General features: G+C 44.8%; 1 protein-coding gene across 1 annotated transcript in view; it reads right to left on the reverse strand.

Annotated features, from left to right (window-relative positions):
* ANO10 (anoctamin 10) overlaps positions 1–27,407 on the reverse strand; it is a 176,335-nt gene that overhangs the window by 33,933 nt on the left and 114,995 nt on the right. The window contains exon 12 of the mRNA XM_056129389.1: positions 7,540–7,656. Within this exon, the coding sequence (XP_055985364.1) occupies positions 7,540–7,656 (117 nt within the window). The remainder of the gene's footprint in view (positions 1–7,539; positions 7,657–27,407) is intronic.

A 27,407-nucleotide genomic window follows, 5' to 3' on the forward strand; every position in this document is an offset into this window, starting at 1 on the left:
CATTTTGCCTCTTCATGAATCCTGATCCCAAAACACCTTCCCGCTACACCTAGAGGATTCTGCCCCACTTCAGCACCCTCCCCTCCCACACCTGGCTTCATTCATGCTGTGTCTTTCTGGCAGTTTCACTCCAGCCTCTTAAGGAGGTGGTGTCTCTGGCCTTCTTTGACTCTTGGGGCTGTGTTGTGTGGAGCTATGACATAGGACAGTGAAGTCACCTGCCCTGAAGTTGCATAGGGATGGAAGATTGGTGACCTGGGGAATGGACCATCCTCTTCTCCCTCGAGGATTCAGGCTCTGGCAGTGCCTGCTACTGGCTTTCTTAGAAGCCAATTCTTTACCAGGATTAACATTTCATTCTGCACTCCATGTTGGCCCATCAACAGAGGATTATAGATGCACGAGCCAAATACTCTAGCACCCCCTCCTTATATGTTATGAGACTAACTTTCCACTTACAGCGGCTTCAGAGTTTGAGAGTACACATGCAGAAAAAGAAAAGACCAGTAGTTCTTGGGAAAGGCTGCAAACAGGTTACACCTATGTAATCCCGTAAAGTGAAGTTGCTACTCTGTGAAGCTCTCCTATTCCTTTTCTTTCTTTCTTATTTTAATTTTTAAATTTTTCTGTGCTTTACAGGGATTTGTTATTTTCTCAAAGGTTCCACTTGTACCCTGCCCCTAGGGAGCTGTCTGGTGTGAGGGCCAGAGTGGTGCCAGTGCCGAGGAAGTAGGATGTCTTCCTGGAAGTGCTCCATGGAAGAGCAAATGGTACCTGGAGAGGGCTCCTGCTATGTTTAATGGGACCAAAAATTGTTGAGAGTTAAATAAATCAATTTGAAAAGAAATAAAAGGGCATTACAGGGATGATATTTACTGTCTAGAATTCTTTGTAAAGGTCTCCAAACTGAAGTCTACTCATTTGAAAATGCCCTTTGAAAAGCAAACAATTTTATTTTCCCGAGTTTGCCTCTCACCTTCAAGTATATCTAATTTGCCTCTATATTTAGAAATAACACATGGTTTCCTGCCTGACACGGAAAGAAAGAACAGCTCCCAGTACCTTTCCTCCCCACCTCTGCCACTGTCACAAGCTGAGAGAAGGAGCTAGAACCCACGGAGCAGGCTCCTACCTGTGATGCTTAAAAGTGTTGGTTAAAATGGAGATTTCTGGACAACCTTACAGAATTCCTATGGAACCAGCCCTTCATTTTATAAAACACATACACGCAGATACACGCACACACCCCACAGGGAAAAAAAAACCCACCTCACTCATTCAGGGTGACTCAACTTGGCTTAGAACATGCTGGTTCTTGGAACTCACCTAACCAAACTTGGGGTCTATCTCTCACGGGGGAGGAGAAAAGGGAGACGGAATAGGAGGAAGGGTTTTTAACTGTGGGCGCTTGGGCCCTGCTTCAGATTTAGAAAAATCAGAGTTTTGAGAGGGCAGGACCTGAGTAACCCCCGAAGTTCTGCATTCAAGGGGCATAGTTTGAACTGGCCAATGATAGTTTCTCAGTCATGCTTGTTCATAAAATAGAAACTAAAGCATAATACAGTCCTTATTCATAAGGAGCAATATTTAATGAAGAGTTTATTATCAAATTTGGGTCACATTCTGAAAGAGTCTGGAGTTAGGCTAGACATTAATGAAGATTCTTCACTATGCTTTTTTTTTAACTAGCGAAACACCATGGGGTACAGTTGTAGACTTACATATTTTTGTGTTTGGGTTTTAGTTATATAATGATCAAGTATCTAGCCCTCCACCAGTGCCCATTCTCCACCACCAATGAATCCAGTAGCCCAGTAGCCCTCCCACCCCCCAACCCCCCGCACCCCACCCCACCTCAATGGTAGGGTATTCCCTTTTGCTCTCTCTTTCCTTTAGGGTGTTATGGTTTGCAATAGAGGTACTGAGTGACCATCATGTTCAATCTATAGTCTACTTTCAGCGCACGTCTCTCATCCCAAGCGAGTCCTTCAAACATCCTTTATACTTGGTGCTCTCGTCTCTATCTGAGCTGCGTTTCCCCCCAGCATGTGCTGCCTGCTTCCAAGCCATGGAGCAGACCTCCTGGTACTTATCTCAACTATTCTTGGGTGTTTGTCTCCCATTTTGTTATTTTACATTCCCCAGGTGAGTGCAGTCTTTCTATACCTGTCCCTCTCTTTCTGACTCATTTCATTTAGCATGATATTTTCCATCTAGAACCACTTGTTTGCATATTTCATGACTTCATCCTTTCTAACTGTTGCATAGTATTCCATTGTGTAGATGTACCAACGTTTCTTTAACCAGTCATCTGTTCTCAGGCATATTCACTATGCTTTTAATACTCTATGTTTGATCTGGGGCACAAGAACTGACCAGGGCATATGGAAAAAGCTCTCTTGGCCTTGGGTCTTGTTTTGGGAATAATTTGGTGAATTAAGACTTTACTTATCAAGCAAACAGTAAACTGCAAAGAAAAATAAGAAAAAAAGATATTACATCATAGAAATGGCACAACTTCATCCACGAAACAGAAGACAAGCCAGTTAATCTCAGGTTTTGAAAAGCAAAAGTGAGGAGTCCCTGCCCCAGCTCTGCTGATCAGCATCTGCCCAGCACCTTTATCCTCAGACTGGGATTTTAAGAAAAATGTCATGGAGACAGGTGCAGGGCGGGGGGGGGGGGAGGGGGGCACACCTTCTGTGAGTTTGCAGTCCTGGATGAGAACCCCTGACCACACTCCTCATTACTGCCTGACCCCTTGATGCAGCAGAGACCTCTGAGCTGCAGATGTAGCAATTGTGCAAAAATCACCTATCATGCAAGCTAGGGATTCCTGTTTGAGGGCATTCAATAAGTGAACTGACTCTTAAACCTGCTGATATCTTGTACCCACCTTTCCTCCCCACCCCCAACCTTACTATAAAAATCAGCATTCCAAAGCATAGTTTTTAAGAAGGTGATGTTAGGTAAATACATCTATATGCTGAAAAGAAAAACGAAAGGCAAAGTTAGGGCCAGGGAGATGGTCCTGAGGATAGAGCACATGGTGTGCAATCCCTGAGCTCAAGCCCGGTTCTAAGGGTGATGTGAGAGATGTGAGTGATCCCTGCATCATGTGGTCCCCTAAGCATCATGTGGTCCCCTAAGCACTGCTGGGAGTGACCCCCTCCAAGAAAGAACTCAAAGAAACTGGAAGTCTTTTTCATTGTTCCTGCTTTCTAAATACTCTGAGATAAAACTTCGGCTCATGTTTCACTTTTCAATGATGGTAACTACACAGAGATTTTATTTTATTTTATTTTATATTTTGTACTGGGGCTTGCTTTGCTGTCTGGGTATGCCTAGAGATAAAAGTCCAAGAGCTCAGGCTAGAGAAGACCCATGGTCACGCCTGGGTAAATCCGAATAAACAGGACACCCAAATAAAATCTAACATCCCTGTGGCAGGAAATTCTTCAAATAAAATCTAACATCTCTGTGGCAGGGCACCCCTCAAATAAAACCTAACATCGCTTTCATGGGGCTTTAGGTAAATGTGTCTAGTAAACAAGGGGGCAAGTACATGAACATGTGCAATTGTGAGCACCCGGAAAATTTTATTGATACAAAGCAAGGTCTCCCCTTGAGCTTGTCAATGCCATTCATGGAGCTGTCTGCCCCCATCAAGGAAACCTCACTATGAATGCAGAAAGCTCCCTGGGAATGCAGAAACCTGATTTCCCAAAATCCTTCCAAAGACAATGCTGTACATTTTAAAAATGTGTTTCTCCTACAAACTCCTTAGAATTTTTGGAGGCTACGTCCTACACACATAGCAGCCACAATTTTAAATTTATGTCTGATATTTTTCACCATAAATCACATAGTTGTAAAAAATAATTAAATAGTTTTGCCCAAGGTATTTGTCTGAAAGTGTCATTACTTCCCAGCACACTGTGAATACTTACATGAGTGGGTTGCTCATTTAAAGATATTCAAGAGATTCTAAATAATACAGAATCTTACATCTGCCATCACCCATTTAAGTTTCCTAATTAAGAACACGAATAGGTTCTTAATTAATAGTAAAAACTGTTCCACTTTTTTCTAGTTTACAATATATATTTTTCCCACTTCTCTCAAACTTTATCCTAATTAAAAAATCTTTTTTTTTTTTTTGCTTAGAAGTCTTTTATCAACCATTCTTGCGTATGTTGGTGCAGTAACTAGATGCACATAAATTAAAATATAAAAGCTTTCAAAATTCACTGTGACCAGCAAATAAACATCTAAGATTCACTGGACTGATTTATCATTTAAATGTATTTCAATGTTTTTAGGGACTGATTGACCATTCTGATTATTACTGGTGTGTGAGTATCATAGTTACATAAATCAAAATAAATGTTTGGATAATATCCATCAAACTTGTTCTTCTGGCTATATTTTAGAAAACATCTCTATAAGGAGATAGATTTGATTTTGACGGGCAGGCATGGAGGGTCTCTGTGAAACACAGGGCCCTGACACTTCCAGTGTGAAGCTTCTCATCAAATCTGGGAGGTCTGCACAGGCACGGGCAGATAAGGTACCTGGGGTTGGCCAAGGCGGAGAAGAAAGGAGACACAGTGGCTGCCAGCCCAGAGACACCTGCAAGCCACCTGGGCCTGGCAGGAGGACATGTTTTAGGAAGGAGAACATGTGGAAGTTGAGGATTTGAGAAACGAGGCTCAGACCCGCCAGCTTCTGTCTGGATGGTCCTCGTGAGATTTGCGCCAGGATGCACTCTGCTCCCTCTTCCATTCATCCTACTCTGCTTGCTTCCATTCATCCTTGGGGGCGCCTTGGCTAAGGGAAAGCTGAATAGACACCTCAAATTACAGAATGGGGTGCCAAGTGCACAGTGCCCAAGCCTGCCCCCTGGCTCTGGACTTGATCTGACTTTGCCAGAGGTTTGCCGAGGAATTTATAAACACCTACTTGGCCTCTTCCCACAGTCTGGGTCCCCTGTTGGTTCATGGTCTCCATCCAACTTTACACAGACAATGTATACAATGTGTGAAAATAAGTTTTACTCTAAAAATATCCTTGTTCGTATCAGTTTTCTTCCCCTGTAAACAGTCTGTTCCCTTTCAAGGGAGGAGATAGAGTATGTGAAGAATGTGTCCAGGGTATTTGTCTGAAAGTGGCATTAGGAAAGGCATTATTCAAACTACTCACAGGACTTTGTTCCTTACTTACTTACTAGTGCTAAATGCAAAAATGCATATAAGTAACACGACAAATAATCCCAGGACTGGGGTGATAACTCAATAGGCTGGAACACATGCCTTGCATATAAGTCAGAGCTTCAGTCCCCAGTACCACAAATGGTACCCTGAGTACCACTAGGAGTGGCCTCCATCACTGAACCAGGAGTAGCCCCTGAGGACTGCTAGATGTGACCTAAAGACCCAAACAAAAAGAAAAATAACCCAGGGCCAGAGCGGTAGAGCAGCAGGTAGGGTGCTTGCCTTGCATGTGGCAGAGTCAGGTTCGATCCCTGGCATCCCATATGGTCCCTTTGAGCCTGCCAGGAATGATCTCTGAGTGCAAACCAGAAGTAAGCCCTAAGCACTGCTGTATGTAACCCCAAAACAAGACAAAACAACATAAAAAAGGCAAATTATCCCTCTTGAAAAGGATTCCTACTGTCCTTAAAATTAATATATGTGTATACTCAGAAAATTCAAACTCTACTTTGAAAGAGAAATCTTAATTATTCTCAAGGTTTGTGGGGAGTGCTTTCAAAGAAAATAAATATGCTTACCAGCATTCACTCATTTCCCTCCTTTTCCCTCCTCTTTTCCTTAAAATCTGACTCAGGTATATTTTCCTGCTTCTTTCTTTTCCTACTTAATAAAATAGCCAACACACAATTTTTTTAAAAAGAAGATTTATGAAATTTGATAATAATGATACACCATAATTTGTTTAACCAGTCTCCTACTGGAAAATATAGTCATTTTCAGGTTTTTCCTAATAAAAATGTTTCAACCACTAGACTAATCTTAGAAGAAATGCCAATCCATGCTGATGAAACTTACCAGTCCACTAGTCTCTTGGCTAAAACCTTGAGTGCCCTCAAGAGGAGTCAGACTGAGCCCCCACCCTAGTGAAGCCTCAGAAGTTGCACCCACACTCCACAGCCATGCCACACAAACAGCCCACCTTCACTGCTTCACAACTAATCCCTGAAGAGATGCCAAGCTGACAAAACTTTCAGGAACATGGATCATGGAGTTCCACGAACGTACAGATGCATATACGTCCCACAGCATTGAACCTGGGATGGCCATATGCAAGGCAAGTGCCTGACCAGTTACCCCTACTGGCCTATGAAGTCAGTGAGGTGCCAACCCCAGAATATGACCTCCCCAATGATAACATCTTTTTGTTTCTTCATTATTTACTTGTCTAAGCATCACTAGAGAAAACTAGCTCTGAGAATCAAGGATGTGCTGTCTTCCCATTCTCCCTTTCTTTTTATTGCTCAAGCGGGCCCAGTAACGTCTCCATTGGAGACTTTGTTGTTACTGTGTCTGGCATATCGAATACTCTCAGTAGCTTGCCGGGCTCTCTGAGAGGGGCGGAGGAATCGAACTCGGGTCGGCCATGTTGGCTGCGTGCAAGGCAGACACCCTACCCGCTGTGCTATCGCTCCAGCCCTAGTTATTTTATTTAGGCACCAGGATTTACAAAGGTGTCGGTAAAAATCCACCACTATGTCAGCATCCTTCCACCAATGATCTATTTCTTTCCTCTTTTTTTTTAAATAAAAAAAATGACTCCCCCACTTGCCTTCTTTTTCAAGTTAAATTAATTCACTTATGATAGGGGCACCATTCCTGACAAAACTTGGGACAGTGGTGTTTAGGGGCCACCAGGGCAATTCCCAGTGACACTGGAGGGGCAGAGGGCCAGCAGTGTAGGGGGCAGCCCAGCGCCAGGTAAAGGCTAGACATCTGCCCTAACACCTGGCCTATCGCTCTCGTTTGTGGCAGCAAAGGAGTCTCTGGCCGAACGTGGAAGCGGGTGGGAAGCAGCTTCCATGCTCTGACTTCACTGTTGCTTTGCCCTTACTTTCTCCTTCTCTCCTGCTCCCTGCAGGATACTACTTGGGATTCAATTTCTTCTCCTCGCCCTTCATGTTCCTGAGGAAGGCAGACTGAGCAAATGTGGGAAGCTGCCCCACTGTGATTCTTGGAAATCTCCTTCTCTTTCTTTGGCTAAATGCTAGTCTTATTCTTTATTTAACATGCCTGAATATTTTTGCTTTGCTTAGTTTTGGTGTTTAAATCTCTGTGGCTCATATAATTAGGTTTTTAGTTTTGTTTTGGCAAGCTAAGCTGGTGACTTCTATACTTAAGTGGGTAATTTCAAGGCTGAAGGAAATACAGAGAGAAAGAGAGAAGAGAGAGAAAGAGAAAGGAGAGAGAAAAGAGAGAGAGAACATCCAGTGAATGATGCCCTCTAGTATTTGCTAAATACATTTATTTTTAGAACTCTTGCCCTTACCTGCTGCTTGAGTGCCTCCAACGACTCAAATTCCAATCTGGCCAGTTTCATCTGGATATGCTGTGGTTTGTCAGGAATGACAAAAGCAAGGATAAACTTCAGAGCCAGGAGAGCGTGCTGGAAACAAGAAAAAGTACATGTTGACATACCACGTCAGTCTGGGTTGATATGTAAGATATGTTTGTGTGTCTCAAACATCAGTGCCTTGAGGCCACCATAGTGTCTGGCATGGCATCTCTCAGGAAACAACAATCAATTAATGATCACAGTACACAACCTTTGGATGGCATATACTATAGGGCAAGGACTCAGAATTATACAGTGCACCCATTAAAATGTGGGAAGCTTAAAGCTGAGAGCTATTTCATATCCCCTCCATACCAATCTCACGAAGACACGCTCTATGGCCAATTATAAGATGTATGATGATGCTTCGTTCCCCCAAAACAAGCTATCAGGCTTGCTGCCTCTGCTACACCTGCTCTCCAGAGTCACAGCCTCAGTTTACCAATAATCTCCTGAGCCAGTGTCATCCCATGGTGCAGCACCAGCTCCCACAGCTTCAAAACCACAAAGTCACCTTAATGAGCGTATAAATGGCTCAATACTAAAATCTGTGAAATAATTTTTATAGGTAAGACATCATTGATAGGTGTTAATAAAAATCAGGGGCTGGAGTGATAGCACAGTGGTAGGGCATTTGCCTTGCACGCAGCCAACATGGCTGACCCAAGTTCGATTCCTCCGCCCCTCTCGGAGGGCCCGGCAAGCTACCGAAAGTATCTCGCCTGCACGGCAGAGCCTGGCAAGCTATCCATGACGTACTCAATATGCCAAACACAGTAACAATAAGTCTCATGATGGAGACGTTACTGGGCCCGCTCGAGCAAATCGATGAACAACGGGAGGACTGTGACTGTGACTGTGAATAAAAATCAGTAATCAATAAAAGAGATGACATGCTGCATTAAACTGTTGACAGATAAAGAAGAGAGCTGGAAAATTACACAGAATTCTTTATTGTGACATTTCCAAGAGGAGAACGAAGGATAAACAACATGTTGATGGCTTGTGGGAGAAGCCTGAAATGGAAAAGAAAACCAGCATGATGCTGGGGAAAAGCAGTAACTTGTTCCAAAGATGTGAAACTTGGCAGAACCTCAGAGGTCAGGCCAGCTTGGGATTTACCAGAGATGGAGGTGAGCCAGGGGCAGGCAGTCTTCTCTGAAGGGCTGCTGCCATGCCCAGCAAAGACACTGAGAGACTGACCAGGTGTCCAAAGTGTGATGGGTGGCTAGTATAGTATGGATTCCACGCAGTATGAACCCAGCGAATGCATTTAACAAGAAGCCAGGTATAATCTATAAGGAATAAATGAACATTTCAGAAAAGGTTTATTCTTCCTTTCTTTTTGTGTGCTTCGGCAGCATGGTGGATCAAATCCAGGCTTCATATATGCAAGGTAAATGCACTACTACTGAGCTACATCCCTGACCCTAAATGAGTAATTTCAGGAAAAGTGAATGTGTCCTTGCTTCACAGCATTGGATATTAATATAGTTTTTAAATATATTTTTTAATTTCCTCATTGTCCTCCCGTTGTTCATCGATTTGCTCGAGCGGGCCCAGTAACGTCTCCATTGTGAGACTTCCTGTTACTGTGTTTGGCATATTGAATACTCTCGGTAGCTTGCCAGGCTCTCCGAGAGGGGCAGAGGAATCGAACCCGGTTCGGCCGGGCTGGCTGCGCGCAAGGCAAACACCCTACCACTGTGCTATCACTCCAGAAAATATTAGACAAAGAACCATCAAGAGAAGATAAGAAATTCCACACAAGGGCTGGAACGATAGTATAGTAGGTAGGACATTTGCCTTGCATGCGGCCAACGTGGGTTCGATGCCCGGTATCCCATATGGCCCCCTGAACAATGCCAGGGCTAATTCCTAAGTGCAGAGCCAGCAGTAACCCCTGAGCATTGTCACGTGTGACTTAAAAGCAAAATAATAATTATAAATAAAATCTTAAAAAAATTAATTCCATGTAATATTCAGAAACTGAGTCTCTTCAGGGTGTCAGATCTCCCCCCAGTCCCAGTCATGGACCCCTTTCCATCTCTCCTCAGTCTGAGTCCATTTTATCTTTCTTAGAGACTGGATGGGAGTTAGTGAGAAATAGGACCTGATGACGTCTTCCCTGGCACTTAAGGTGCCTAGAAGGTGCCAACTCTTCTTTGAGAACCAGGATGGTCTGTCAGGGAAACGGAAGGATTTGTGCTGTGGTTTCCTTAGGAAACAGTCACAAAACTCTGGTCACAAACTCTAGTATGTCTCAGACACTATTGTTTATAATTGGGCGTTGGGGGCTGGAGAGAGAGTAGAGGGAAGGAGGCGCTTGCCTTGCACGTCATTACCCATCAGGTTCAATCCCTGGCACCACGTGGTTCCCTGGAGCTCCGCTGCAGTGACCTGACTGATCCTGGCACCACGGGACCCACGCGGCACCACAGCCTGAGGCCCTAGCACTGGAATGCTGACCCAGTTGGCTGAGAATTGCTGGGAGAGGTCCCAAAGAGAAAACTAATGAAGCATTTTAAAAATTAACAATGGAAGCTGGAGTGACAGTACAGAGGTTAGGGCACTGTGCCTTGCATGCGGCTGCCCCTGGTTCATTCTTCGAATTGCATATAGTCCCATGAGCACTGTCAGGGGTGATCTCTGAGCACAGAGCCAGGAGTAAGTCCTGAGCACAGGACCCCAAAACAACATTATTTTAAAAAAATTAAGAAATAAGACAGGGAATCATTTAAACATGGTTGAAACTCTTACAAGAGGCTGGAGAGAGAACACTGCGGGTAGGGCATTTGCCTTCCACATGGCTGACCCAGGTTCAATCCCTGCAACCCATATGGTCCCCCTAGCACCATCAGGAGTAATTCCTGAGTGCAGAGCCAGGAGAAAAAACCCTGAGCATCGCCAGGCATACGCCTCCCGCAAATAAAGAAAATCCTATAAAATAACAGCTCTTCGTGAGTAGTTTGTGGTCACTTATTTTTCTAAAAATCTTTTATCATCAGTATTTTTCAAATGCTTGTTTGTAGAGAAATCCATTTCTTTTGAACTCTAGTTGCAAAACAGGTTCCTAATAAATCTATTTACCTCAAGCTTTTAGCATCCCCATGACCCATTGCAGGATCGCGCTCCTTACAGAGTCCTTACACACAAACCGCCCAACAGTGCCCAGAGTACTCTGCAGGGAGCCACAAGCACCACCAACACTGACAGCGGGCAGGGAAGCAGTGTCCATCTGAGAAAGGATGAGTTGGGGAAAAGTGCCAGGGCAAGTATAGTGAGAGCAGGGGAGCCCTGGAACTCAGTCCTGGTAGAGATGGGGCTGCAGGTTCTGTCAGGCTTCCTGAGAGTGTTACTGCCTGAGATCAAACAAGGGCCAGGAGCACACAGAGTGAGGGTCAGAGAGGGCTTCCTGGAAGAAGCACATCTGAGCAGAGAAATGAAGGGTGAGGAGTCAGCTTGACAAGGGAGTGGGTGGGAGGATGCAGTGTTCCCAGTGAGAACCAAAAGGGATGCAGAGGCTAAGGAGAGTGAGGGCACAGAGGAGCTAAACACCAATGAGCTGTGAACCCAGGCAGAGAGAGAGAGAAGGCTAGTCTGACAGGAAAGGTAGAAGCCGAGATCCCCTTGTGTGTGGCGTGGAGGGTGGGTGGGCTCAGAGGTGACAGAAGTTCCTGAAAGCTGGCAGAATGATCTGAAGTGTGTGAGTGCGGTGGGGATGCAGCTCCCAGGAATGAATGGGGGACTTTGGAGCAAAAGATGTGATCTGCCTCCATGATCACTTAATCACTTTATCACTTAACTTCCCGTTAGTCGTCGATTTGCTCGAGCGGGCGCCAGTAACGTCTCCATTTGTCCCTGTCGCGTGCTAGTGTAGCCCAATGGCATCTCTTCGCTCCGGGAACATGGAGGGCCTCAAACCGATCGTTCATGATCTTGACAAAGAAGTCTGACCATCTGGTAGGTGGGCGGCCACGCGGTCTCTTGACATCCTGTGGAATCCAATCAGTAACAGCTCTAGTCCAACGGTCGTCTTTAAATCTCATTACGTGACCAGCCCATCTGATTTTCGACACCTTGGCATATGAGACAGCGTCCCTGATCCTTGATCGTCGACGGATGTCAGAACTCCGGATTCGTTCTCTCATTTGAGTGAAACGTGATATTCCAAGCATAGCTCTTTCTATTCTTCTTTGGGAGACCTGAATGGCGTTCTCATCTTGTTTGCGTAGGGCCCAGGTCTCTGAGGCATATGTTAATGCAGGAAGAACAGTGGAATCAAAGAGATGTGCCCGGAGCTGGAGGTTCTTCGTCCTCTTAACTATTTCTTCGACGTTCTTGAAGGCGTTCCAAGCCGCTCTCTTCCTCCTGCCCAGCTCGGGTGCCAGGTCATTTGTCATGTTGACCTCTCGACCTAGGTACACATAGCTGTTGCATTCAGAGATGGTCGTTCCATTGAGAGCGAATGGGGCGTCAGGAACAAGGCTGTTTCTCATAAACATTGTCTTCGTAAGATTCAGCTGTAGTCCTACCTTTCCACACTCACGGTCAAAGTCGGCCAGCATTTGTGCCGCTTGGCTGATGTTTGGTGTTATTAAAACAATGTCATCAGCAAAGCGGAGGTGGTATAGTTGCCGACCATCTATCTTCACTCCCATTCCTTCCCATTCCAGTCATCGCATGATGTTCTCGAGGGTGGCACTGAAGAGTTTTGGTGAAATGGTATCACCCTGCCGCACCCCTCTCTTGACATCAACGATCACTTCATGATCATCCAGCAAAATAAGCTTAGGATGAAAGGGGGGTGGGGTGGAATGCCATGTGGCCCACAGATACCCAGATGTAAGTGGGCTATGTAAGCGGAGATGGCTGGCAAGCAATAAGTAGTAGGGGTCTTGCGTTTGTTGGAGGGCTTGAAAGCTGAAATGTGAGATGACATATACAACCAAGCCATGGGAATGAACCAGACTTGCAAGCGTGTGCAGGGAGAGAGCACAGAGGGCAGAGGGTAGGACAGGGAGAACAGGAAGGTGAGTGTGAGAGAAAGCGGGAGAGCCTGGAAAGAAGCTCGGAAGAAGCAAGTGGGGAAAGACAGAAGTTCAGGAGGTCCTGGAATTACAGGGAGGGAGGGAAGCCAGCTGGGATGTGTGTTGGAAGGTCATGAACGTGATGAACGTGAAGAACTGGGGTTGATCACTCAGACCCTGCCCGATGTGGAGTCAACTTGAACCTGGGTTCAAGTCCCTGGTGGGATGTGAAGGGACTTAGAAAGGAATGGGCAAGGTAGGGTCAGCAAGTGAGAGTGGGAAGGAGAAGGAAGAGATGATGAGGTGAGCTGCTTTGCGCTTTGGAGGTGATATGTCTCAAACCTGCTGGAATGCTTTGAAGAAGGAATGGAGAGATGGGTAAAAGGCAAAAGTGCTGGAAGGAGAAGCTCTACCAGGCAGGGCCAGGGCAGGTGCAGGGCAGGTGCTGGACCACAGATACCAGGTCTGACTCCTGCACTTCAAGGAAGGAGGGCTGACCTGGACAGTCAAAGCACTGGGCACTGACTTGAGACTGCAGAGACTTTTCAAAGCAATCTATTTTTCAGAATAGGCAATACAATACTTGAAATGATGAAGGGTAATGGGAGTTACAGTCGCCCCCCCCCCCACCATTTTTTCACAGACCTCATTTTACAGATCTATATTGAGTACCGTTTTCTCAGAACGAATCCTCTTAATTCCCACTTGCCAAAAAAATGTACCTTAAGAAAAAGAACTAAAACACCGATATTATTAGCTAGATTAGAAGAAAACAGGCTGGCATTTTCATAGTGGTCTTTGTTTTCTGTTTTCTTTCTTTTGCATTACACCCAGCGATGCACCGGGGTTACTCCTGACTTTGTACTCAGGAATTACTCCTGGAGGTGTTTGGGGGACCATATGGGATGCTGAGAATCAAACCCAGGTCAGTCATGCACAAGGCAAATGCCCTACCTGCTGTATTATGGCTCTAGCACCACATAGTGGTCATTGTAAGGTTGCAAGAAGCACCTCATCTAGAGTGTGTCACCCCCTACCAAGCCCAGTGAGCCCAAGAGTCTGGCCCAGGATGGGCAGGACAGTCACAGGGTGGCTTCACCAGGAGGGCACTAGCTTCAAGAATGGAGGTGATACAAAGCAGAAAAGAGCCCACACTGTCAAAACAGCAAGGAAGGGGAACAAAAGACCCCCCTTCCCCGCCTCTTCTCTCTGGTTTCTTGTATTTAGCAGGCAGAATTTAAACTGGGCATCACAAAACATTGAAGAGGTTTCTGTGGTCAAGCCTGGGAGCCTCGATAATACTGACAGCACCGCATTTCAAAAGATCAATTTTTTAAACTCCTATTTATTTGTTCTGCAAATCTGCTTCAAAGCAGGGGAACTGCTTTATGCTGAGAACTGAGGGGAGGGTGGGGCTGTAAAGAGCACTTTCCCTGTTCTACTTGTTTTAGTATATAAAAGAAAACCTACACTGAAAGGAGTCTGCTCAGATGTGAAGAAAAAAAAAGTACCCCCGAATGAATGGCTGGGTTGGCGTTCCACAGAGCTGTCTCTGAAAGAGAAGCTATTTCCTGGGCCGTGGGGGTGTTTCTTCACCAAGGAACCATCTTCTTTAAAAGTAACTCACAAAAAAACTATGTTCTCAACAACGTGAAGGAGAAAAAGAATGGTGGGGGTGTGGGCAGGGCGACGGGCAGAATTTTAAAACCAATAAATACAAAGGAGTTGATTACCCGTGACACTTTATAGTGATTATAGGGTGTCTTGAGCAGGGAAGGAAACGAGAACAGCACTCCAGCTCTTGGAGGCTGAGTGTCTGCCAGAGCCAGCCAGAAGGGACAGTCGATTCTGCTGCAAGCAGGCCGCAAACCTCTGGTCACTGCAGGCCTGTCAAGCTCCTGGGAGACCTGTGCCAGGTGCACAGACAGCGAGGGGGGAACGTTTTATTTTACAAAAACGAGGAGACTCGTGGCATGATCGACAGGAGCAGCTGTGTTTGTCGCCGTGTGTCCCCAACCCTGTCTCTTCTGAAATAGAAAATGCAAATTGCCACTGGGTTCTTGGAATTCTGAACAGCTCATTTGATTTCTACAGTGCTATGTCTGCCACGTTACTTCCTTCCATTCAGAGCCCAGCCACCAGTGAATAAAAGAAACTCCTTCCCCCCCTCAAAAAAAAGCATCTTCTGCTGATTACCAGACAAATTACCTGCCAAGTGAAAATTAATAAGAAATGATTAATGAAGATGAGCTTGAAAAAGAATAGTATGGAACTGGGCTCTTAAAAAAAAGAATTAGGTTTTAAGAAAAAAAATACTTCAGGGAAGTTTCATTTTAAGATGGTAAGCCAAGGACTGGAGAGATAGCTCGGTGGTTAAAGCACATGCTCTGCATGCAGAGGACCTGGTTTCAATCCCCACTGGGAGAGGCCCTGAGCACCAAGTTGGGAGGATTTCCTGAGCACCAACACCAGATATGATCCCCGAACAAAACAAATAACAACAAAAAATATGGTAGACAAAGCACACACATTTACTTCTGCTGCCACAAGGTCCCCTGAAATATTACTGAAATAATGGAGATTATCTTCTATAAAGAATAAAATGGAAAACAAACAAACCAAAAAAAAAAAAACCTGTGAGAACACCTAAAAACAGGGCTAATGGAGAACAAAGTGCAATTTAAGTTTCCTGTAACAACAACCCCTCACAGAGCTCAGAGATGGGTTTATGCAAGACTTTACCTGAAAAAAGGGAACAGCCAGGCCAGTGGGTCCTTACCACAGTTCCTGCACTAAGGAACTCACTTTAGGAAAGTCTGGGCCATGAGGAGCTTTGTCTTATACCACCTTATAAGAAAAAGGCTACAGAGTCTTCTCTTGCACTAAACCCCAGAGACCTGCCTTTAAAATAAAGAATAATGTGCTGGGAATGCCCCTTATGCAGGGTTGGCAGGTCAAGAAAAAAGATAGGCCAAAGTCATGCTAGGCTCCAACTCAGAGACCAGAATAACGTCAGCTAGATGATAGAAGAGAAAGACCAAACCCTGTTCCCAGAAGAGTCAGTGACATATCAAGATAGCTAAAACAAAGCAAAAACCAAACAAAACCCCTTCGTGAGAATTCTAAAAGCAAGAAATCCAAGTATACTGGGCAAGCACAAAGTCAAGAATAGCTACACTGGAAGGGATAAGAAAAGTAACTGCGTTTCACCTTTGATAGCCCTTGTCCAAGTTGGCTATCAGTGAGACAATGTCTAACTCAGGGTGTCTTCCTAGGGAGAAAAGAGAAGAGTGGGATGATTGTTCTGTGTTTTAGTGTGGGGGTGATGAGCTCCAGAGAAGATCCAGCATACTAAGCATGCAGGTCACTGAGAACAAAAGACAGTGTGGAGGTCTGTTAAAGCATTTCAGAACCTGGGCTGGAGAGATAATACAGTGGGCAAGGCATTGTTCTGCACATGTCTGACCCAGGTTCAATCCCCTGCATCCCCTCAGGTCACCTGAGTCAATCAGGAATAATTCTTGATTGCAAAGCCCTTGAGCACTGCCAGGTTTGGCCTCCAAACACACACACACACACACACACACACACACACACACTAATAAAACAGTTTAGAACACAGTAGTCTGACAGTGAGAGGTGCAAGAGATTGTAAAAACGCTGAAAAAGAAACCACAAGACCTCCCTATTTGGGAAGTTACATGCACAAGATCAGAGAAGATACCCAGAAAAGGTTTAAGACATCCTCAGAATTTCTAGCTGGGCTGACTGATGGCACTCTTCCCCTAAACAAAGCTAGTTTATAAAGACTTTTTATTTTAAATGCTCAGTTCCCAGCAAACAAACAAGGGTGAATAAAAGCAACATGAAAATATGACATTCAAAGGAATCAAATTAATTACAAAAAAACTGACCCTGAGAAAACAGATTTAATTTAAAATTTAATCTATAAATTAGATAAAGAAAAATTCAAAATAATAATTTTTAAAGACATTCATTGACTGGAGCAATAGCACAGCGGGTAGGGCGTTCGCCTTACAAGCGGCCAACATGGCTGACCCGAGTTCGATTCCTCCGCCCCTCTCGGAGAGACCGGCAAGCTGCCGAGAGTATTCGATATGCCAGACACAGTAACAACAAAGTCTCCAATGGAGACGTTACTGGGCCCGCTCGAGCAAATCGACGATCAACGGGAGGGCCTTTACCTTTACCTTTTACCATTGAACTATAAGAGAATACAAATAGATTAGTAACTGAAATCAGGAAAATGAGAGATGGGTAAAATGTCAATAAAGAGAAACTAAAAACAAGTAAATACACAGACATTCTGTACCTGCAATTAGGAAAGAATATAACACCAGAATTGAAAATGTTATTAAACTCAACAACACTTGATCAAACAGAAGAATCTGCAAACTCAAAAGTAAATAATTTTAAATGATTGAGTCAGAATAGGAATAAAAAAAAAAGAAAATAAAGATAAAGGAACTTTAGCACAACAAAGTGATCAATACATAAATTATGGGGATCTCAGGAGGAATACAAAGAAAGAGAAATTGGTCAAGCACTTACATGAAGAACTAATATTTGAAAATTTGATGAGTGGGTACCAAACTAAGATGAAGCAAAAAGGGCCTACGCCAAGACACACTGTAACTGAACTATCAAAAGAGAAATCTTAAGATCAATAGGAGGAATCTATCATATCACATATAAGGGGGCTCCTGTGAGATTGTCAAAAAGATATTAGCATAATTAAAACAAATCAGAAGGAACTGAAATGTCATTCAAAGTGCTGAAATAAAAAACTTTCCAACCAAGATAATTATATCCAGAAAAGGTAAACCTAAAAAAAGGAGAAATAACAACCTTCCCAGATAAACAAAAGTTGATGGAATTCACCAAGCCTGCTTGGATAGAGGCTGAGCATCCTCCACCCAGATCCTCCATCTTCCATAGGCGGCGGTCACACCCACCAACTGCCCCCCCCGCCCCCCCCCCCCCCCCCCCCCCGTCGTGGAATCCCATAAACAGCCAAAATTGAGAGACTATAAAACCCAGCTCCCGGAAGAGAACAGTGCAGAGTCTCCTGCCCCCACGCCTGGCTGTCCTTACCAGGGCCCCTTGGAGGGAGGTGGGTTGAGTTTCCCTCCCCGCCCTGAGCAGAGCCCCAGCAGCCAAAGACCTCCAGAACCAGCCACAACCTTGCTGAGACCATTCTCCACACACATGAAGGTACCGGCAGAGGAACAAAGGCATGCGGGTCCTGGGCTGAGATCTCCAAGCCTGTTCGGATCGGGGCTGAGCATCCTCCACACAGATCCTCCATTTTCCAGTAGACAGGGTCACACCCACCAACTACCCCTTCACCCCCCGCGCCACCCTGAAAGAGCCTTGAATGTGGCACTTTTTAGAATCTCAGGGCTAGGACGAAGGAGACGTTACTGGTGTCTGCTTGAGGCATTCCACTAATTAATAAGTCTTATAAAAATGCTCCCCGTGGCATATTCGATACACCAAAACTGAGTAACAATGATGGGTCATTCCCCTTGAAAGAGCCTCCAATGTGACACTGGCTAAAAATCTCAGGGCTAGGACAAATGGAGACATTATTAGTGCCTACTCGAGGAAATCGATGAACAATGGGATGACAGTGATAGTGATAAAAATGCTAGAGCAAAGGCCTATGGCTGACTCAGGGGTTAAAACACCTTGCTTGAAAATGTGAGGCTTCAAACTGGATCCCTGATTCGTTTCCCCCTGCCACCATGTAGCAGCTATGGTCCTGGCTGGTTGGAACCCTTGGCACCACAATAAAGTGTGTGATCTATACCCTATCAGGTATATGTGTGTGTGTGTGTGTGTGTGTGTGTGTGTGTGTGTGTGTGAGAGAGAGAGAGAGAGAGAGAGAGAGAGAGAGAGAGAGAGAGAGAGAGAGAATTGCAATTCTAGCAGGAGACTCATGGCACGCATCACAAATGAAAGTGTCTGAGCCCTATGCCAGGTCTGTGACGCTCCCCAGAAAGCACATGTGTGAGCACCAAGAGAAATGAGTGACCCCAGTGAATATCACAACCACATGATATGTCAGTACCATCACCAACTGTGTGTGAAACCTGGCTGTAGCAATATTAGCAGCAGCAATAAAGATGCTCTGTAATGGAATGGAGGGTATGGGAGTGCACAGGCGTGGGACCCTAGCCAGTCTCAGGGCAACACCTCCTGCAGCAGGACACTGCAAACCATTTGAGTCTCTCTTCTCTCCCATGACATATCCACCATCACCCCTTGAAATTCACATGGTGTACATTCAAGATACAGGAACACTGATTTCTGCAATGACTATTACTGTTTTAACCAGTTGGGCTTTCCAACCACAGTGAACCCCAGTCTGGGTGTCTAGACTTAAGTGGTAGCAACTCTAACTTCCCAGATATCCTTTGGAGAAGAAATTACTGCAAAGAATGTTATTGTCCTTCAGTGGAAATCCCCCCAAATCAGATAGTTTCCATTCAGAAATGAAGAGAAAGCAAGCCCCTCTTCCAACTTTTTCTTGTTGTGAATTTTCATTCTAATCCAATTAATGCTGGTCACGTGAAAACGTAAATGTTCTTCCAAGGGCCACAGTATTACCTGGTATGGCATTACAAGAGAATTTTTACTCCCCAAAGTGTGCTTCTAATGGAGAACTTGGGCCCGGAAATAACAGGTGTTACACCTCAAACACTAAACTATAGCAGCTGCACTAGCTGATTTATCGGGTGATAGACAACAGGAAGATCATAAACTGATCCGCATATTATTTAAATAAGCCACAGAAAAGAAGAGCCTGGAAAAGACTGGAGCCGGAGCGGGAGGTGGACAACGCGAGATTTTTGCTCACTTCACTGAGGACAGCTCATTGCTGCTGTCATTGAGCAAATAATTAGTTTGCCTAGTTATTGAAACCTTCTGCTTCGTATGTTTCCCTGAAGCAAGAGTTAGTGTATTTACTACTGAACATATGCTTTAAGGTACTATTTCTGTAACTGACAAATTTATATAAAACAAAATAAAATCTTAAGGACTTTATGAATACTTCTGGTCTCAGCTCCAGCTCGCCGAGTGCTTAGAGAGCTACCCTGTTTGTCGATGCATGAGGCAGCTGGGCACACGGAAAAGTGACATTCTCCCCCTCCAAGGCCTGTCCAAACAGGGCCTGCAGATAGCCCCGACCACCCTCTCAGCTCTGCAGTGAGAGCTCCTAGAGCAACCAAGAGCTACCAGCTGGGAACAGAAGAGGAGACTGGAGCCCTAGGCTGTCCGGGCTAAGAGAGTGGTGATTCCGAGGAACTGAGTGGCTGAGTTTGACTAGCATGAGAGAGAAACCCCTAGAGACTTCAGTCTTCCCCACTAAAAGGACGTCGCTTTAAGAATCCTATGGACTCATAATGCGAATGACAGGAGAATCTCCTCCAGAGTCTTACAGGAATAAGAGTGGGCCTTGTGGATACTCCAGAACTTACTCTGTAACAATGGCTAACTTCCCAGGGAAATTCTGAAACCTGATTCCAATCCTCACTGCCTCAGTCAGAAAGCCCTTCCTACCCAGGCCCCTCTAGACTTCCCATCTCTTTGAGGGAAAAACAAAAGCCATCACTCTCCCCAAAAAAGCTATGGGCTTCTAGGAAACAGGGAGCATTGTAGTGAGGAAGCCTGCATGAGCACGGCCAGTGAGTGGGGTGGTTATTACACAGGGGACACTTGAGCACTGACCGCTATGAAACATGGTGCCCAATGACCAGAATGAACCAAAAGGTTATGAGGTGGCTCCTCCCAACATCTTGCAGGCACTAGTGGGCTGGATCAGAAACAGTGCCAGAGTTCTGAACAAACTGCTCTTTGGTCCTTAAGTTCCTCCAGGGCAGGCATCTTTTACTATTGCTTAAGCTTCATAATATAATAATGATAGTGAAAACCCTGCATCAGGGTAGTGGGGATCCTTGTAGAAAGAAAATTTCCTTATTTTCAAAGTATTTCTGGAGCCTAGATGTGAAGTTTAAATGTCATAATTGCTCTGCATTATGGTCTCTAGGTCCATTTTTATTTATTTATTTTTGCTTTTTGGGTCACACCCGGTGTTGCACAGGGGTTACTCCTGGCTCATGCTCTCAGGAATTACTCCTGGCGGTACTTGGGGAATCATATGGGATGCTGGGAATCGAACCTAGGTTGGTGGTGTGCAAGGCAAATGCCCTACCTGTTCTGCTATTGCTCCACCCCTCTAGGACCATTCTTATAGAAATAATTGCTTGAGGAGGTAAATGTGGGCTGAACAGCTCCCAGCTTAAGGGAAAGGTGAGATGGCTGGGGACCCGCCCCCCTGGGCCCTCCAGGATGAAATGACTGACTTGACTCCCCCAGCTGCTGGACACTCAGCGGAGTCAGGCTGACTGTGAACACCCCCATTCCCAACCCCAGAAGCAAGTTTATGAAGGGTGGAGACTGAAAGCTGGGCCACCTGCCTCCTCTGGGGACAGCTCTGTGGCAGCCAGAGGACAGGAGTTCCAGGACCGTACTTGCTGAAGCTCTCAGAGAAGCATCGCAAGCTGCTGGATTTTGGCTTGTTCCTGCTTCTTCCCCCATTTGTTCAAGTGCTTTGACTCTCAAGAGCTTCTCTAATAAAAGTTCTGCACCCAAGTCTCTGTCTCAGTGTTACCCTGCTCAGCCCCTACTGGTCTATGACAGCAATCAGTTAATCACTGAGAGTTTTGAACCCTCTTTGTTTTCCAGGAGGGAGGGGCTCCCCAGCAGTGCCGGGGGGAGGGGTGCGGGGGGGGGGGGGGCCCGAGCCACTCCTGGCCTGGCAGTGTAAGCCTGACAGAGCAGTGCTCAGGCCAGCCAAGTGGTGCTGCTCATGCCTGCTGGAGCTGGAAGCAGTGATGGGAAATATGTGGATGTGTGCCATAGGGGACCAAACTCAGGCCCTCTGTGTACTCAGAGAGCACCTCTGAATTGTGTGTTCTCATCCTAAAGCACCTTTCCTGATATATCTTACTGATAACCTTTCCTAAGGTTTGCCTGGAATTGGCGGGTAGGAATGAAGAACGGGGAGACACAGAGCTGGGAGAAGTTACAATACAAATGCAAAAACTCTCACGCGCAAGGACCTGGCCACGCAGGTAAGGAGTTTATAGACACTTCAAATGAGACTACGAAGTCGTAAAGATGAATTTTAAACAAGTATGCCAGATTTTACACATTCAAATAACCACTATCCACTTCAGCAATGAGTCTGGGAGACTCCATGGTTATCCAGGAGGGATACAGGGAACAGGAATTACAAAGTCACAACTTTCAGCTGCAGAGGCAGCACAAGTGAACATAACTGCTTATCTTTGGTGCTTCTCTACTGCCAACTGTTTAAGGCACTTCGACAATTTAGTAATGTCTCAAGTGTTCATTCCATTTGTGAATTAGTGTACCACTCTGAAGTCAAATCCACTGTCAAGTTTGTTACTAACAAAGATTTATAGCTAACAAAAAAGGCTACAATTCTAACTTTACTCTGGGCTTATACTTGAGTTTACCCCCTTTAAAAACTGCCTTACTGGAATGCCCTGCCACAGAGGCAGGGTGGAATGAGGGGGGTGGGGGGCGGGAGGGATACTGGGATCAGTGGTGGCAGAAAATGGGCACTGATGGAGGGATGGGTATTTGATCATTGTATAACTGAAACCCAAGCAAAAAATTTGTAAATCTTTTATACCTCATGGTACCTCATGGTGTTTCACTAATAAAAATCTAAAAATAAACCCTGCCTTACTGATATATCTGATTTTGCCGTTGATAGAGTATAGTTCAATGGCTTTTAGTATATAATCCTTGAGTTATGCAACCATCACCACAGTGTTGGGACATTTCCTATTATCTCCCCACCCCCCCTCCCCATCCACTTAGCCATTACTTACCAACAGCTGATCTCACCTATGCCAAAGCAATCACTAGTCTATATTCTGCATCTATAGATTTGCCTATTCTGATCAGTTCTGTAAATAGAAACTGGCAATATGGGTCCCTCTGACTGTCTAGGAATGTTTGATTATATGGTAAACAACATTTTATTTATCCATCAGCCAATGAAACCTTGGAGATTGTTTTCATTTTAAAGTTATTGTGAATACTGCTCTTATGAATATGTATAAAGAATCCTGGAGCACACCTCCCACATTTTTTTGTGTGTTATGTACAGATTTACATATAAACATATGTTTCAATTTCTCTAAGAGAGTAGAAATGCTGGATCAATTAGCAACTATATAATATTTTGAGGAATAGTACTACACGGGCTGGAGCAATAGCACAGCGGTAGGGCGTTTGCCTTGCGTGCAGCCAGCCTGGCCGAGCCAGGTTCAATTCCTCTGCCCCTCTCGGAGAGCCTCGCAAGCTACCGAGAGTATCTCGCCCACACGGCAAAGCCTGGCAAGCTACCCGTGATGTATTCAATATACCAAACACAGTAACAACAAGTCTCAAAAAAATGAAGATGTTACAGGGCCTGCTCAAGCAAATTGATGAACAACAGGAGGACAGTACTACATAGTAGCCGTCCCACTTCATAGTCTCTACATCCTGGCTATCAATTTTTATAATTCCTCTAGGAGGTGTTGCAGAATTGGAGCTGAATTAAAATTCAGTTGGAGTTTAGCTTCATGGAGGAGGTAGAAAAACAATAAATAAGTAATTTATATCAAATGTATCAGAGAATAAGTATCACGTACAAAGAGGAGGTTACGGAGTGTTTGGGAGAAGCAAACGTATATAGTTAGGGAGGCCAATCAAGAGAGGCCTCACCAAAAAGATGAGTCTCAAGGAAAGACAAGAAGAAGGTGAACAAGCTGGGCACTCTGGCACCTGAGTGAGAGCATTTTCAAGGGAGGGGGAAGCAAAGGTCAACCCCTAGGATGGTAGCCTTATTGCCAATTCGAGCAGCTTGGAGGAAGAAGGCCAATAAGTCCTAAGGTGAATGAAATGTAGAATTGAAGATAAAAGCAGAAAAGGTATGTGTATTGCCACATCTCTACTGACAAAGTAAGTCACTGCCATTCACTATGAATGAGATGGAAACCAGTTGGAGACTTCTGAGCCAAAGAGTAACATGATCTGGTTGAGTCTATTAATAGAATTACTGTGAGATCTGTGTCAAGTAAAACTGGACAAAGGGTCCTGGGGTGGGGGTGGGGCAGAGGCAGGCTGGTCAGTCAAGAGATCACTCAATAATTGAACAGGAAAATGGCGGTGGTCTATTCCCAGAGGATGGCAGTGGGGATGATGAGAAGTGCTTGGATTCTGAAGCAGAACCAAATGAAATTGCACAGACAGGGGCAAGAGGAAGTGAGGCACTGGGGCACTTAAAGGTTTCAAGACCAAGCCAGTCGAATGGTGGATTTACCAAATAAGATGTGAAAGTCTTCCGAAAAGAGTAAGCTTAGGCACAATTGAGTGCTTATCTTTGGAAATACTAACACGAAGACAACTAAAGCCAGTGCAGATGAAGTCTGGGGGACAAACACAGATCAAAGGGAGAAGGATCCAAAGACAAGTAAACACTGTGTGCAGGTGCAGGGGGCTGCTGTATTTCTGACCCACTCTCTCCCTCTGATCATCAGCCCAGGCTTCATCCTTGGACCGTTCTGCTGTGTACCCGACTTCTATCAAGGGGAGTAAGATGTGCCGGTCAAGATGACATTTTGGTAGAGTGGTTGTTCAAGAAAAATTTAAAGAGAAAGTGGAAACAGGGAGCATGGACGAATTTTCCTAAAATACTTGTTTAAAGAGAAGTCAGGTCAAGGCTAACTGGATAGAGACATAAGGTCAACGTGGAAGAAATAATGACATGTTTGTGTGCCTGTGGAAATGAGCCCACAAAGAGGAAACAGGGCGTGCATGGGTGTATGTCAGGGGAGGGCCCTGCCTGAGACGTGAGAGACGAGAATCTAGCCCATGAGGGTCGGGGTGTCCCCAGCGGGGCATAGGCACGGGTGCTTCAGTAATGGGCAAGAAGGTCAAACACACACAGCAAGGCTGCGGGGAGTTTTCATTTTGATGCTTCCATTGTTCCAGTGAGGTGGGAAGCAAGGCTACCAGTCAGGAGGAAAGGAGGGAGAGGACCAGATGGGAGACTGAGGGAGGACAGCCGAGGAAAGTCTGTGCCAAGAACATGAGCCTGACTTCCAAGCAGAATGAAGGGGCATCTGAGGCCAGTGATTAGCAACTGAAACTGGGACCGGTCACATGGCTATCCAACAATGACAAGGTCAGGGGTATGCCTGTGTATCATACCCCCTATCACAGCAAGGGGGTGATAGGTGCAGATCCAAGGGGCTGAGTTCAGGGGGCAGAGAGGTTAAAGAAGGAGAAAGACGAGAAAGCAGGTCGCTGAGGGAGCAGGATGGACAGTGATGTGCAACACAGCACGTGGAAAGGGGTCTGCAGAGAATGACAGCCAGCCAGGGCCTTGAGTCTGGGCCACAGGACATGTGGCCTGTGAGTGAGGTGATCTGTGCACTCTAAGTTGGTCAGTGGACAGGATGACAACCTATGGTGCTGGCACTGCTCATCCCTGTGAGAAGGTGTATTTAACAGATCTGACAGGTTCTCTTCTCCCTTCACCAGCTGAAGTAAGGGTCTTTCCTAGAGGGCCTGGGTGCTACAGGCTTGGTCTTTTCCTTACTCTCTAAGCTGTACTAGTGCCACTTCCAAACACAACCAAATACTGATTCTAAACATTTTTTTTCTTTTTTGACATCAGATTTTGGCTCTAGACCTTGGGGAGAAAAGACAAAAAAAGATATAGAAGAAACAGAGTATGAGAAAAAAAAACCAAGCAAACAGAAAATCTCCTTGATAAGCCCTCTTCTGATTTACCTAAATAAAAATTTTCCATTGCCATATCATTGATTTACAATATGATGGAATTTACTGGGTTAGCTTTATACCTCTCTATATACCTGCCACCATTCCTCCCTCCAAGGATGCTGTGCCATCCAGCCTACCACCACGAAGACTCCTCTGTTCATTCTTGCCACGTCCTCGCCCCCACCCCAAGAAGTCACTGCAGTTTGCACGAAGTAGAGGAGTTAGTTTTGTGATTCATATTCCACATATGAGCAAGACCATCTGATAATTGTCTCCCACTGCCCTACTTAATTTCTTTAGCACAATCACTCCAAGTTCCATCCATTTTTGACTTAATCTTATGTCATTCCCTCAAATTGTATATCACAGTTTCTTTATCCAAGCACCCACCAATGAGCACTTAGGTTGACCCCATGATTTCAGGCCATCTAAATTATAGACTCCACCCAAACATTTCAGATCCACCTGTATGCTTCCATAAGTGATGCCATTCTCTGATACATTATACATTTACTTAAATATATTTAATGGTCTGTTCCTTATATGAACTGCCTCATGTGCTTGTGGTATGTGATTCTTTGCTACAGGTCTCAGTCCCATATAAGGTCACATTACTTTTCAAAAAGTTGTTTTGAAATAATTTTATTATACCTTGTTAATAGTAAATGTTCTATTGGATATCTCACTTAGATACTACATACATGGGGAAGTGTAAACATTTCTTGGGTGAAAAGGAGTCAGAGGTGGAAAAAAAATAGGAGACCTTCCTCTAAGTGCAACAGAAGCAGAGTTGGATTCATCCTAGTTTCTGACACATGGAGATGAGGATAAGTCAGGGGAATATTTAACATTTGGACAACACACACATTTCAGTACCTGCAGCAGGGTGAAGTCATTCATTTCTTTAAATAGAAACAGATAAGCTACTTTGGCCCACTCCTCAGATCACTCCCCGGGAACCTGGCGCTGAACGAGAAGCAACAGTCTCCAACACCTGCAGAGTCATTTGGAGAAAAGGGAAAGGACGCCACAAAAATAGAATCTTCAGACAGAGCAGTTTAGAATGAGCAGTAATCCCAATTGCACTTCTGAGTGTCATCGTTGATACCAAAAATGTGTCTGATTTAGGCCTCCGAAACTTCTGTGATACATGGAGGCACTTTTTCCCTCAAGGTTCTAAATATCTGCTAAGCCTGAGCATTTTCCCCACGTGTGCTTCCATAGGAGCACACATACATTGGGGGGGAACTTCAGGCTTGTGTCCTTATGTAGCACGGGCTCTAGAAGCAAAGGGTTGAGGTCAGCCTGAGTAGTCCTCACTAGCTGGTAAAGAAATAGATGAGTAAGAAAGGTTTGGTAAATTCAGAAGATGTAAACGTACACAGCAGTATGAAGTAAGGAACTTGATTTATATATTCAAGAGCACAGTAAAAACATACACTGAGTGAAAGATAATTAAGACATTTGGCTCCCAATATCCATGCACATAAATGTAAACACGTACAAAATGACACAATATAAACAGATTTAATATGAAGGAAGATATAAACTAAGTAATAGCAGAATGGATGCCTGTGCTGAAGGAGTGCCACAAAACAGGGGATAAATGTAATGCAAGCAAAGATGGTTGTATCACGAATCATGGAGTAGGATTAACTGAGTATTCTGTGTCTGAGGTAGGGTGGTTGTAGTCATAGGGGAAAGGGAACAGAAGAAAATGTTCTACAAATAAAACACAGTAAGTATGGACTTTTCATACTTTCAGAACTGGGGCTTTCAGAACTGGTTTGATTCAGAAACATCTATAATGTAGCATGACAACATATAGAGAGCACATCATCATTCTGTAAACTTAACATATTTTGTTATGATCAT

Source organism: Sorex fumeus, unplaced genomic scaffold (genome assembly GCF_029834395.1).
Source record: "Sorex fumeus unplaced genomic scaffold, SorFum_2.1 ptg000072l, whole genome shotgun sequence".
In the NCBI taxonomy this organism is placed as follows: domain Eukaryota; kingdom Metazoa; phylum Chordata; class Mammalia; order Eulipotyphla; family Soricidae; genus Sorex; species Sorex fumeus.